This window comes from Microchirus variegatus, assembly GCF_963457635.1.
Source record: "Microchirus variegatus genome assembly, chromosome: 15".
Lineage (NCBI taxonomy): Eukaryota > Metazoa > Chordata > Actinopteri > Pleuronectiformes > Soleidae > Microchirus > Microchirus variegatus.
In genome coordinates this window covers 122,026-136,436 of record NC_139816.1, presented here as the reverse complement: position 1 = coordinate 136,436, position 14,411 = coordinate 122,026, and the positions used below count along the sequence as shown (strand labels likewise).

General features: G+C 40.8%; 2 protein-coding genes across 2 annotated transcripts; one reads left to right on the top strand and one right to left on the bottom strand.

The window, feature by feature from the left end:
• lancl2 (LanC lantibiotic synthetase component C-like 2 (bacterial)) lies at positions 1 to 4,169 on the top strand. The gene is made up of 9 exons (XM_083901326.1): positions 1 to 168; positions 1,285 to 1,402; positions 1,491 to 1,698; positions 2,166 to 2,313; positions 2,442 to 2,588; positions 2,654 to 2,836; positions 3,078 to 3,254; positions 3,529 to 3,601; positions 4,061 to 4,169. The coding sequence occupies exons 1-9, from the start codon at positions 7 to 9 to the stop codon at positions 4,135 to 4,137; spliced, it is 1,293 nt and encodes a 430-aa protein (XP_083757452.1). The 5' UTR covers positions 1 to 6; the 3' UTR covers positions 4,138 to 4,169.
• A 1,890-nt stretch (positions 4,170 to 6,059) lies between these two features.
• Positions 6,060 to 10,907, bottom strand: vopp1b (VOPP1 WW domain binding protein b; the record flags this gene model as incomplete). Its single annotated transcript, XM_083902010.1, has 5 exons — positions 6,060 to 6,265; positions 6,399 to 6,532; positions 7,021 to 7,098; positions 7,188 to 7,246; positions 10,851 to 10,907. 5 exons carry the CDS (start codon positions 10,905 to 10,907, stop codon positions 6,060 to 6,062), a joined length of 534 nt encoding a protein of 177 aa, XP_083758136.1.
• Between the last annotated feature and the right edge of the window lie 3,504 nt (positions 10,908 to 14,411).

Here is a 14,411-nt window from a genome sequence, read left to right as displayed (position 1 = left end):
GTAGTCATGGGTGATCACGTGTCCAAACGCCTGAAGCTGCTGTCTTCAGACTCGGAGATGGAGGAGCGGTCTTTCACGAACCCTTACCCGGACTTTGACCTCGGAGCGGTCACTGTGAACTCCGGAGAGGACGAACATGACAGCGAAGACTTTGACGCAGAAGGAACGGTCAGATGTTTGTGTTTATGCGTGTTTTTATCGCTTTTACACACAATAACATGCTAACATGCTAACAGCAGCAGCTAGCTGTGTCCTACTGTCAAAACGTGTTGTGACGTCAGTTTGTTTACTATTAGACTGTTTGGTTAAGTTTGACATTTAACAGAAAGATCAAGTGTTTAATGTAATATTACATTCATGTTCCTGGTTATTCCTGATAATAATATGTGAATAATAAATAAAACACACACTTTGTCTTCATGACGTGACTGAGAGCACAATAGTTCACTTCTTTTCTAATGACAGTATTTTTAGTGTAGATTATAGATTAGAGGAGATTAGGATTTACAGACTGTTTGTGAGAATGAATGACGTCCTTGTTCTTGGTGAAAGCAGCTTTTGAATCATCGTCTGACTGATGTTTTAATGTTTAATAACATGACCTTATTAACATGCTGTGTTTTCCTGAAATGAATCCTAATAATTAACTATTTGGGTCATAACCTTCAGCCTGACATGATTATAGATATAGTTATAGATAGATGTCGCCTCACAGATCTGGGCTTCAATAGAATTGTGTAAATGTTTACCAATGAAAAATACAGCACTTCCTTTAACACTGTTGTGTAATACAGTATATGTACAGACGGACTATCGTGACATTATTGATGAGTAATTGTAAAGTGAGGCTGTGTTTACAGCAGAATCTGCAGCGTCAGTAGACGTAGGACTGCAGTGATTTTACCACATTGTCAACAACAAAAAACTTCATCAAATGTGTGTCGAACTGAATCTTTGAGACGGCAACAGTCATAGCTGCAACACATTCATTCACACCCTGATAGTCGGGGTCACACCCTGGACAGTCCATCACAGGGCCACTGCACCAACTCTGTGGCCCCCCCGTGTGGCCCCCCGTGTGAAATATACAAGGTTTAAATCTCGAAAACAGCTAATATCTTTGGCCTGTTTTTCATACTGTGATCAAAAGACATCATACGACTGTGCTGTAGAATCTGTGATAGATATCCATTCATAGAAAACATCATTTAAATCCAGTGATCTTGGAGAGAAGTCCTCTGCTCTATATAAATAATGCTCTGTGTTGCTCTGTGTTGTGCTCAGGCCATCGCTGCCTTCCAGAAGAAGGTCCAGAGTAAGATCAAGGATCTCCTTCAGCAGATGGAGGAGGGTCTGAAGACCTCTGACCCACATGACTTCTCCACCTACACAGGCTGGACAGGTGTGCTTTGAACAGTGATTCATGTCCCAGTTCACAGTGGAACCTTCCTATTGAGCCTGTACATGTGCTGTGTCTGACTGTCCAACAGGCATCGCCCTGCTCTACTTACAGCTGCACAGAGAGTCCAGCGAGGCCTCTCACCTGCAGAGGGCGCTGGACTACGTGAAGAGAGCCATGAGGATCCTGAACGGACGCAAAGTCACCTTCTTGTGCGGCGATGCTGGACCGCTGGCTGTGGGCGCAGTGGTCAACCACAAACTCAACAACACAGCGGACAGCAAAGACTGTGTGTGCAGGTGAGAGGAAGTGACTGCTGCACACACACACACACACACACACACACACACACACACACACACAGTGCAGCTCACGGATGTCTTTAGAAAAATTGCTTGTCGGGCTGCAGCTCTGGAGTCAAACACAGTAGTTCCATTCTGTGTTGGTTTGTGATGGTTTGTGTTGGTCTGTATTGGTCTGTATTGTTGTGTGATGGTTTGTGTTGGTTTGTATTAGTTTGTGTTGGTTTGTATCGTTGTGTGATGGTTTGTGTTGGTTTGTATTGGTCTGTATTGTTGTGTGTTGGTTTGTGATGGTTTGTGTTGGTTTGTGTTGTTGTGTGTTGGTTTGTGTTGGTCTGTATTGTTGTGTGTTGGTTTGTGTTGGTTTGTGATGGTTTGTGTTGGTTTGTGATGGTTTGTGTTGGTCTGTATTGGTCTGTATTGGTCTGTATTGTTGTGTGATGGTTTGTGTTGGTTTGTGTCAGACTGCTGCAGCTGCAGAGGTCCGTGCTCAGTCCAGATTCAGAGATGCCAGATGAACTGCTGTACGGCCGCGCCGGCTACTTATACGCTCTGCTGTACGTTAACAAAGAGGTGGGAGCTGACACGGTGGAAGAAGACGTCATTACAAAGGTGAGACACACAAACGGGAGAAGACAGAATAATGTAGACCCACAAAATCATCTGTATCTAACCGTATGGTGATTTAACAGCGGTGTTGTTCAGTTATCTCGTACAGAAGCTTCACTCTCCGTCCTCAGGTGGTGGCGGCCATCTTGGAGTCGGGTAAGAACCTGTCAGCCGAGCAGAAGAAAACAGATCGCTGTCCTCTGCTCTATGAGTGGCACAAAAAGCAGTACATCGGTGCTGCCCACGGCCTCGCTGGAATCTACTACACACTCATGCAGGTGAGTGACAGGTGAGCTGAGACTGAGCCACTGAACACAAAGTACATGACGTTGTGTCTGTGAAGCCAGGAGCAAAGGTCCACGCAGACGTGCTGTCAGAGCTGCTCCGTCCCAGCGTCGACTACCTTCGTCACAAGAGGTTCCGCTCGGGGAACTTCCCGTCGTCTCTGAGTAACGAGAGCGACCGTCTGGTTCACTGGTGTCACGGAGCTCCTGGTGTCGTCCATGTGCTGCTCAGGGCTCATCAGGTGAGGCGGCTTCTTCACACAATTAAACCTCAGTCTGCAAAGGCTGGCTCAGGCACATGAACAGAGCTGACATCTTGTGGCACAGTGGTGTACTGCAACAGATGCTTTTTAAACAGTGTTGTAGGTCAGTGTTTGTTTACCTGTTAAAGCATCTCATTAGAGGAGGAGGAGGCTGATGAAGAAGCAGAACTCCACACACACACAGTTGTGTTGGTGTGATGATTGTGTGATTCTGCTGCAGGTTTTTAAAGAGGACAAATACCTGAAGGAAGCGTCAGAATGTGCTGAGGTCATCTGGCAGCGAGGTCTGCTCAGGAAAGGCTACGGCATCTGTCACGGCACGGCTGGCAACGGCTACGCCTTCCTGTCTCTGTACAAGGTCACCAAGGACAGGAAGTACCTGTACAGGGCCTACAAGGTAACACCGAGGGTTCTAGTCCACATAAGGTCAAAGGTCATATAATACGAAAACAATGAAATACATTCAGCTTTCACTGTTTCTAAATAAAAGCCTTGTGAGGAACACTTCCTGTTAACGCCGTAAAGACGTTTATTTATAAGGAGAAGACGTCATTCGCCCTAATGATCTGTCAAATGAATGATTTAAATTGTATTATAAACTAAGACTAAAACAATAGCTTTAACGGTCAACATGCTGTTAATGAGACATATTTTATGTTGCATCTCTGCAGTTTGCTGAGTGGTGTTTGGACTACGGTGCTCATGGATGTCGTATCCCAGACAGACCGTACTCTCTGTTTGAAGGTAAAGAGGTTTATTTATTTACACATAAACACACTGGAGCAACATGTATGATGTGTCACTGTCACCTGAAGAACTGTTCTTAAGAATGTTAAACAGTTTATATCATTTCTATGAATTATAAGTGTTTTTGAGTCCTTTAGCCTGAGTCTTTTATATGAACTCACAGAGGCTGAGACTGTTCTACTGCAGACAGACAGCTTTTCATTTGTGGATTAATAAACCAACCAATAAGAAAGAGGAACTGTGTGAGAGAGTTTTAAGTTCTAACTCAACTTCCCTTATGTTGAGCAGAGGAGTTCTCTGTGACACGCTCTCATTCTATAGATATATATGTAAATATAGGGTTAGGGTTACAGGGTTACATATGTGTGTATGTGTATTTGTATATATATAGAATTGAGAATGACGGTGTGTGTGTCAGTAAAGTAAATATCAGTATCATGTGTGTGTCCTGCTCAGGAATGGCAGGAACCATCTTCTACCTTTCAGAGATGGCCAACCCTGAAGCTTCCTCTTTCCCTGCTTTTGAACTTTGACCTTTGACCTGCTGGTGGATCTGAGGAGGGTGATGGGGGGGGGGGGGGAGTGAGCAACATCAGAGGACTGTGTCTGTGTTTCAGTGAATGGATTCAAGAGGATCTTTGTCATGTGATCAGTGAGAGACTGATGATCCTCTGAAGAAGAAGAGGAGCACACCCTGAGAGCCTTTAACATGTACATGTATACATGTACTGAATGTGTACTTGTATCTTTGAGAGGTTTTCCAGTCACAGTGAGGCTGATTTTATCTGAAGACTTCTCAGATCGTTCAGATTCCTCATCATCAAATCTTCATCTGACCCAGATCATTTCCTGGACTCCTGTGGTCATGTGATGTATTCAGGAAGTGTTCTGAGATCACAGGTGTGTTCAGGGTTAGAGTGATGGCTGCATCACTGTTAAATCTGTTAAATATCACCTCTGTTTCTGCTCTTTCTCCACTTCAGTCGTTTAATTCTTCTCATCATTAGCATCTATCGTTTATTGGTTTGTTTAGTTTTTGTTGATTTTATGTTTATTTTCTGCTTATAAACATAAAATCAATAATAATAATCCCCACAGTGTCTAATAATCCCCACAGTGTCTAATAATCCCCACAGTGTCTAATAATCCCCACACACAGTAAAGTCTTAACTGTAATAGTCTGACGTAGATGTTGTTTAATGTTCTGCATGATGTGTAAAAAAAATTGTGTTTTCAGGTTCATCAGTGGACATGATGTTGTCTTTGTGTGTGTGTGTGTGTGTGCGTGCGTGCGTGTGTGCGTGTGCGTGTGCGTGTGTGCGTGCGTGTGTGTGTGTGCGTGTGTGCGTGTGTGTGTGTGTGTGTGTGTGTGTGTGTGTGTGTGTGTGTGTTCTCTTGATTAAATTGCTGCTTCAGTAACAGGAGACGTGTCCATCGTCCTCATTGTTCACCTGATTTTTAGAGCCACAGTCAAATAAAACAGTGAATGAGTGAGTGAGTGAGTGAATGAGTGAGTGAGTGAATGGGTGAGTGAGTGAATGAGTGAGTGAGTGAATGAATGAGTGAGTGAATGAGCGAGCGAATGAATGAGTGAGTGAATGAGTGAGTGAATGAATGAGTGAGTGAATGAGTGAGTGAATGATTGAGTGAGTGAATGAGTGAATGAATGCTCTCCTGCCTGACATTAAACTAGATTCAAAGACATACGACTGTAACCCTAGTTCTCATAAAAATGAAATAAAGTCATCAGTCGTCATCACATTTGATCAGAAGTCAAGTTTATTTACATATTTGACAAAAACATGAAGACGCTTCGACCAATCACACGCTCTGTTGCATAGTTTGATGAAATCAAACAGAATACGTGTGATAATATTGTGCTATTGTGTAGATTCTGACATCACACTGAGGTCACTCAGGGTCATGAGGAAGAAACAAAGTCCACCTGACACTACACCATCATCATCATCATCATCAGATTCAAAAAGATCTTTATTTAACCCACAAAGTGAGACTTTGTGCTCAATGAGCTGCAGGATCCACATCCTGTTTAGTCCTAATGAGACGGTTGTGTCAGGAAGAGCCTTCAGTTTAAAAGTCTGTCAAATCAAATATGAGATTATAAAAACAGTGACTCTGTTTCTGTCGTTCAAAAGTCTTATTTTGTGATTTGGTGCCTGAACAAACTTGTAAAACATCATCAGTGTGAGTCTCATAGTGAGTGAGAATGAGATGAAAGAACCTTTACTCCTCATGACGACAGTCACTGAACATATGTGTGTTTCCATGTTCATCAACACCAGTAAAGAATTGGCAGACCTTCCTCCTCCTCCTCCTCTTCCTCCTCCTCCTCCTCCTCCTTCTGCTCCTCCTCCTCCTCCTCCTCTTCTTCTTCTTCAGATTTCCTTCTTTTCTTTCTTGTCGAGTCCGATCTCCTGCTTGTGCGTCACAGATGTTACTTCTTCTCTGTGTTTTGAAATATCTGTTCGTAGGACGGTGGTGGGTGGTTGCAGTAGGACGGAGGTGGAGGATAGGGCGCCATCATCATGTGGGCGGAGCCAGGCTGTGCTGGGTATGCTGGGTGTGTCATGGTTACCCCAGGGTCACCACCTGTCATCCCGTTGACCCCGAAACCCTGCATACTTCCTGGCTGCTGGGAAACTGGAAAGAAGATGTTTAATTATTTTTAAGACCAGGTTTATTTCTGTGTGATTCCTCAAGTATATTATTATTATTATTATTATTATTATTATTATTATTATCAGCATCACTGTGTGTGTGTGTGTGTGTGTACCTGGTGTGGTGACAGGATGCCTGGTGAAGGAGACGTTGAACGCTGGCTCGTCTCTCAGAGATGACGGATACATTCGTCTACGTATGAAGAAACCAGTGCCACAGCAGAACAGAACTCCCATCATCAGCAGAACCCTGACACACAGAGAACATGGAACTCATCAGGAGCAACATTATTTATTAGATCAACATAAGGTAAGATAAAGATCTTATCCAAGTGCTCTTTCCTGCATGTCATTCCCCACCTTCTGCCTCCTGTCTCTCTAGACTATACTGTCCATTAAAAAGGCAAAACTATGACATTTTGGACCAATTTTTTTTTTCAAAAAAATGGTCTGATTTTGGATGACATAGTATAGTATGACATTTTTGTCAGATTTTTGGACCAACATTTTTTTTTTTTTTTAAATTGTCAACTTTTGGACGCCATAGATTTTGGACCTTTCCCAAGAAAATTGTAAAATATTGGACGACATATTGTTATTCACTACATATTTATAGCGCTTTTCTATACACCCAACACTCGTACAAATTACCCATTATTCATTTACACATTGTCACACATTCTCTGCCATACACACACACACACACACACATGAATATTATTCAGTATCACAACTCACCAGAAGTACCATAGTCTCTGGATGGAGAGCGCTCTCACACAGCAGCGAGTCCCACAGCAGTCCTCATATGAGCGACATCTGCAACACACACATTTACTGTAGGTCAATCACAATTGTTGTGCGTACATTTTCTACAGGTTCTCCAGTTGTCACAGTGTGGTACTTACATGAAGTAGATGGGGTATCCACCTTCAAAATACCAGCAGTACTTCTTGGCTTCCACACTCTGTAAAAGACAACATCTATAGAATTACACAGTGCTCACACACACACACACACACACACACACACACACACACACACACACACACACACGACTGCAGCGTGAAGAAGACGAGAACATTTTGGGCTGTCGTTGGTGACTTTAAAGAGTCAAACTTGATGTTAAGAATCAAGAGTTCTATGGGATTGTTGATACCAGAGGGGAATGAAGTCTATATTTATATATATATATGTATATATATATACATATATATATATACATATACATATATATATATATACATGTATAATGTTGTTGAATAATGTGGAAACTTGAGTGTTTTAACTTTCTGCAAAGAGAAATTAGAGGTCCACTGGTTAAAAGAGCAAAAGTGGCAGATCATTAAAAGCTGAAGTCAGATCTTGTGTATTTGAACTGGGCTGAGGCTGAACCACTGTGTTTGGACCCAAACCCAGAAGGTCTGTTTTTATTCTCCTGTAATAGATAAAGTGCTGAGCAGCAACACTTGTTCTGTGACTTTGTTCTTACTTTGTCACTGACATCTATATTTGGAGTGGAAAAATGTCTCCACCTCCTGAGCTGAATGTGAAAGAATCAAACATCATCAAAGCTAAACAAGAAGAACAACTGTCATTTATGGTGCGTCGTTATTATTATTATTATACATCACATGGTGAATAAGAGGTTTTTAAACTCTATAAACAATACAATAAACTCTGTTTACTCCTCTTTGAAAGAAGCCAAACCTGCAGCCAAACATCCACAACACTTCATCAAGGATTTTCTTTTGCCGTTTGCTAACTGCTACGTCCTCAGCTTCAGTGAGAAAACCAGACGTCTCTGTCCATTTCTGACATGATTAACACAAACTAACCCAATTCTTAGAATCATGTGGATCATGGAAACGAAAGGTTCGTCTGTAAATGCTACGAGAGTTAATGTCATAATCACACAGTAAACCTCAGCTGTTATCAGCTGATCACATTTAAATCCTTATTTCTTGCTGCAGCAGCTTTGTCACCGTTCATCTTTCAGGATCACAGTCTTGAAATATTAACTATATCACATATATTTCTCCCATTGAGCTCCATGTTTGACGTCGGCTTCGTCAATTCTGGAAGCAACTGAAAATCAGAGCCTTCAGCATGATAATAAAAATCTATCATCAACAACAACAACAACAACAGCTCCTGTGTCGTATGGTGAAGGTGTGACAGAGTGAGTTCAGTCCAAAAACAACAACAAACCCATGAAAGAACAAAGCATCAGAATTAGAGCTGATCAGGTTTAGTGCAGCTAGGTTTTCTAACGTGGACTATGTCAGGAACTCAAACATGAATCTGTAAATGATTAATGCAGACTTTTATTCTGTTGTCTTAGGCTCCATCTATCATTGATGCTGCAGTGTGTATATATATATATATATATATTGTCCTCCCACCTCTTCTTCTTCCTGTCTTATTGATCTCTGCTGAGCGCACAGATAAGTCCATCATTAGCAATACATTATATATATATATTATTATATAATATTACCATCATGGATCAGTGTGTGTTTGTGTCTGAATGCATTCCTGTGTTTTTCTGCTCGTTCAAAGACATTGTTGAGTTTTCTTCAAATATCTTTGTATGAAGTTCTGACAAAGACAAGAAAAGAGGGAAACTTCACCAAAACCTGTGTCTGCAGTGAAGTTTGTGTCATTAAAGCTAAAGTCACCGAAACCCTGAAACATCACAGTTTTATGAGGATGAGACTTAAGAATAACTAGAATAAAAAAGATTCACCAGAACAAGAACATCCTCAAAGACTTTGAGTTCAGTCAAGAGAAACATGAGCTCACAGACCATAAACGTCTGGCTACAGGCTAACAACAGAGCTATTTAAACAGGAAAATACAACTGACATCAACAAAAACAACATCAACAACATCGTCATCAACAACAACATTAACAACATCATCATCAACAACAACAACATCAACAACAACAACAAGAACATCATCAACAACGACATCAACAACAACATCAACAACATCATCATCATCAACATCATCATCATCAACATCAACAACAACAAAATCCACAACATCATCATCAACAACATCAACAACAAAATCAACATCAACAACATCATCATCATCATCAACAACATCAACAACAGCATCATCAACATAATCATCATCATCCTCAACATCATCATCAAGAAAATCAACAAAATCAACATCAACAAAATCAACATCAACAAAATCAACAACATCAACATCATCATCAACAAAATCAACAACATCATCATCAACAACTAAAAAGACAGATCACGTCTAACCAGCAGCAGCATGTGACTTTATTCTAGCATTAGCATTAGCATTAGCATTCAGTATATTCAGTGGCATCTGTTTTTTGTTTGTTTTTATTTAATCAGACTTAATCACTTTCCCTAAATGTTCTCTTACATATATATATATATAAATATATACATATATATATATATATACATATATATTATGTATATATTCACAAACTGTCCAATGAACCTAATCAAAGGCATTTGAACCAACAATCCTTCAATTACAAAACAATGTCCTTTTCCACTCAGCCACGTGTAATAGTCACTGTTGGGATTATTATTATTATGAGTATATTCTCAGATTATTATTATAATGAGTATATTCTCAGATTATTATTATAATGAGTATATTCTCAGATTATTATTATAATGAGTATATTCTCAGATTATTATTATTATGAGTATATTCTCAGATTATTATTATTATGAGTATATTCTCAGATTATTATTATTATGAGTATATTCTCAGATTATTATTATTATGAGTATATTCTCAGATTATTATGGTCAAGATATTCTCAGATTATTTCATTGATTCTCAGAACAGATTTAGACAATTCTTTCAGAGTAAATGTAATCTTTAATAAATTATGTTTCGACTCGCCATCAATTTAGCATTTTTATCTTTTTAAATTTTTTTTATTTTTATTCAATAAAAAGACATTTTATGTTTCCTTATTCATTCATTTTTTTGCTACTTTCTCACAATAAGAAATTATTCATCATTATTAATTATCACAATATTTAAGTGTCATAATGTTCATTGTGTGTGAGTGTGAGTGTGTGTGTGTGTGTGTGTGTGTGTGTGTGTGTGTGAGTGTGAGTGTGTGTGTGTGTGTGTGTGTGTCCTACAGGCCCAGTAACCGAGTGCTGCTCACTGCATGTGAACAAAGAATAATCCCAGAATAACACACACGCGCACACGCACACACACGCACACATACACACACAGCACGGTGACCTCCTTTCATGTCTCTGTTTTTGTCCTCGTGCTCTAACATTCATGGTAGCATCATCATCATCATCATCATCATACAAACGTGCAGTGTTCGTTCGTGGATCACGCGCACGCCGAAGTGACCACATGACGTCACAGACGTGGTGAATGTGTGTGTGTGTTGTGTCGGATGTGATGGATGTCGATGCGGATGAAGAAATGATGGAATTGTGTTGGTTTTCAATGGAGTTTGGTGAAGAAAGACGGAGAAACACGAACCACGGCGAGAAAAGCCGAGAAAAGCCGACAAAGCATCATGGTCTCACCTCTACGAGCAGACAGAATGTCAGCGCTACACCGGCCGCTGCTGCGGGGTCCCTCATGTCTGAGGAGGAAGAGGAGGAGGAGGAGGAAGAGGAAGAGCTCCGCTGCCGGAGGAGAGAAGACGAGCAGGAGGAAGAGGAGGAAGAGGAAGAGGAGGAGGAGGAGGAGGAGGAGATGCTCCTGTATCACTGCGTGGGTTTCATCCTCCCGTCATGGAGGCACGCGCACACACGGATGCTCGTCATGGTTGGATACTGCGCGAGCCTGTGATGTTGCCATGTTAAGCCACGCCCCTTTTCACACAGTACCCCACCCCCACCTGAGAGTCCACAAACACTGTATAACAACAACACAAACACTGTATAACACAACAACAACACACTGTATAACACAACAACACAAACACTGTATAACAACAACAACTCACTGTATAACACAACAACACAAACACTGTATAACAACAACAACAACAACAACAACAACAACACAAACACTGTATAACAACACCACACCACAAACACATCACACTGTACTATTACAACAACACAACACATTGTGTATTATTCAGAATTACACATTTTGTCTCAAAATCATTGATCATCTTTGTTCTTCCTGAGAATAAATTGTGCTGTAAATCACAGTCTGACTGAAGCTGAAGTCACAGGAAAATAACTTGTATATATATATATATATATATGATAGAATCTGTGTGTGTATATATATATATATGTACAGTACAGACCAAAAGTTTGGACACACCTTCTCATTCAAAGAGTTTTCTTTATTTTCATGACTATGAAAATTGTAGATTCACACTGAAGGCATCAAAACTATGAATTAACACATGTGGAATTATATACTTAACAAAAAAGTGTGAAACAACTGAAAATATGTCTTATATCCTAGATTCTTCAAAGTAGCCACCTTTTGCTCTGATTACTGCTTCGCACACTCTTGGCATTCTCTTGATGAGCTTCAACAGGTAGTCACCTGAAATGGTCTTCCAACAGTCTTGAAGGAGTTCCCAGAGATGCTTAGCACTTGTTGGCCCTTTTGCCTTCACTCTGCGGTCCAGCTCACCCCAAACCATCTCAATTGGGTTCAGGTCCGGTGACTGTGGAGGCCAGGTCATCTGGCGCAGCACCCCATCACTCTCCTTCTTGGTCAAATAGCCCTTACACAGCCTGGAGGTGTGTTTGGGGTCATTGTCCTGTTGAAAAATAAATGATGGTCCAACTAAACGCAAACCGGATGGAATAGCATGCCGCTGCAAGATGCTGTGGTAGCCATGCTGGTTCAGTATGCCTTCAATTTTGAATAAATCCCCAACAGTGTCACCAGCAAAGCAACCCCACACCATCACACCTCCTCCTCCATGCTTCACAGTGGGCACCAGGCATGTAGAGTCCATCCGTTCACCTTTTCTGCGTCGCACAAAGACACGGTGGTTGGAACCAAAGATCTCAAATTTGGATTCATCAGACCAAAGCACATATTTCCACTGGTCTAATGTCCATTCCTTGTGTTCTTTAGCCCAAACAAGTCTCTTCTTCTTGTTGCCTGTCCTTAGCAGTGGTTTCCTAGCAGCTATTCTACCATGAAGGCCTGATTCACACAGTCTCCTCTTAACAGTTGTTCTAGAGATGTGTCTGCTGCTAGAACTCTGTGTGGCATTGACCTGGTCTCTAATCTGAGCTGCTTTTAACCTGTGATTTCTGAGGCTGGTGACTCGGATGAACTTATCCTCCGCAGCAGAGGTGACTCTTGGTCTTCCTTTCCTGGCGCAGTCCTCATTTGAGCCAGTTTCTTTGTAGCGCTTGATGGTTTTTGCGACTGCACTTGGGGACACTTTCAAAGTTTTCCCAATTTTTCGGACTGACTGACCTTCTTTTCTTAAAGTAATGATGGCCACTCGTTTTTCTTTACTTAGCTGCTTTTTTCTTGCCATAATACACATTCTACAGTCTATTCTGTAGGACTATCAGCTGTGTATCCACCTGACTTCTGCACAACACAACTGATGGTCCCAACCCCATTTATAAGGCAAGAAATCCCACTAATTAAACCTGACAGGGCACACCTGTGAAGTGAAAACCATTCAGGTGACTACCTCTTGAAGCTCATCAAGAGAATGCAGAGTGTGTGCAAAGCAGTAATCAGAGCAAAAGATGGCTACTTTGAAGAAAGTAGAATATAAGGCGTATTTTCAGTTGTTTTATACTTTTTTGTTAAGTACATATTTCCACATGTGTTAATTCATAGTTTTGATGCCTTCAGTATGAATCTACAATGTCAATAGTCATTAAAAGAAAGGAAACTCATTGAATGAGAAGGTGTGTCCAAACTTTTGGTCTGTACTGTATATATATATATTCTATCACATAAACAGTGTCCTGACAGATCACAGCTGAAGTCACAGGAAACTGTGAAACACTTTTTACAACATTAAAAACACACACGACCAAATCAAAGTGTTTTGTAGATAAAAACAGATCCAGGATTTCTCTGTGTCACATGAAGAGTTTCAGATCAGTTTCAGATCAGTTTCAGATCAGTTTTCTTCTCACAGTTCACAGCAGACACTAAAGTACAACACTGAGGCGTTTGTGCTCAGCACGTTGTAAACGGTCGTACATGTGGAACCTGCTCACTCAGGCTTCTTTACAAGGCGTCCATGTTGAAAATGAAGAGTTGGTGCATGACCAAGCGCAGTGACACAGGAAATGACATCATTTTGTTTGTCACGTTTTATGGAGTCAAAGTCTAAGACTTAGGGTGAATTCCAATTCCTTTCTTAACCCTCAATCTCAAAAATGTTCTCCCTCTAGTCCAAGTTCTGTCCTGATTCTCAGAAAAATTAAGTTGAGGCCAAGTTTAAGGGCTGTATCGCCCTCAATATTGAGATTATCCGAGACCACCCTCGAGAGCAAGGGCTACCCAGAATGCATTGCGTGTTTTCACATAACAAAGATGGCGTCAAAAGCAGTGAAGCGAGTGCGATACAAATGAAGTATTTTCTTTGTTAATAGAGATATAACAATGATCTTAGTTTAGGCCCAGATTATGGATTACTGACGTCATTGTTGCCTAACATTTATTTTTATTTGACCATCTTTTGTCAATAGTCGGCCGGTGTGGTTTACTTTTCAATAAGTCGTGGTGTGTGGTAACTGTCAGCTGAATATTTGTATGAGTATCATCTTATAACTAACTGACAACCTAATAACTTGACTGACAAACGGATCAGAATAAATAATCCTGACGTAAATGTCTTCTTCTTCTTCTTCTTTTTTGGAGTTGACAGACTGGACGCAGCTTTGGCGTTATTCTGCCCCCTACAGTCTGAAGACGTATCTGCATTTAAGGGGTGTCCCATTTCTAAGTGACAAAATAACCCTCAACACTTGGTTTTGAGGCCAGTTAAGATTAAGGCTTGAGCTTGAGGGTTAAGATAGGAATTAGAATTGGCCCAAAGTCTACGTCAGTCGTTTAAACATTAAAGCTCCACGTGAACTCGTCCATCTACACATTCATCATCACTGTTTTTGTGATTGTAATCTTTA

What these genes read in the sequence shown, in the direction of transcription:
- lancl2 (XM_083901326.1), top strand. Translation starts at nt 7, where the DNA reads ATGGGTGATCACGTGTCCAAACGCCTGAAGCTGCTGTCTTCAGACTCG. An exon ending in ACTTTGACGCAGAAGGAACG is followed by an intron (nt 169 to 1,284) that starts GTCAGATGTTTG and finishes TGTTGTGCTCAG; the next exon opens with GCCATCGCTGCCTTCCAGAA. An exon ending in ACCGTACTCTCTGTTTGAAG is followed by an intron (nt 3,602 to 4,060) that starts GTAAAGAGGTTT and finishes TGTCCTGCTCAG; the next exon opens with GAATGGCAGGAACCATCTTC.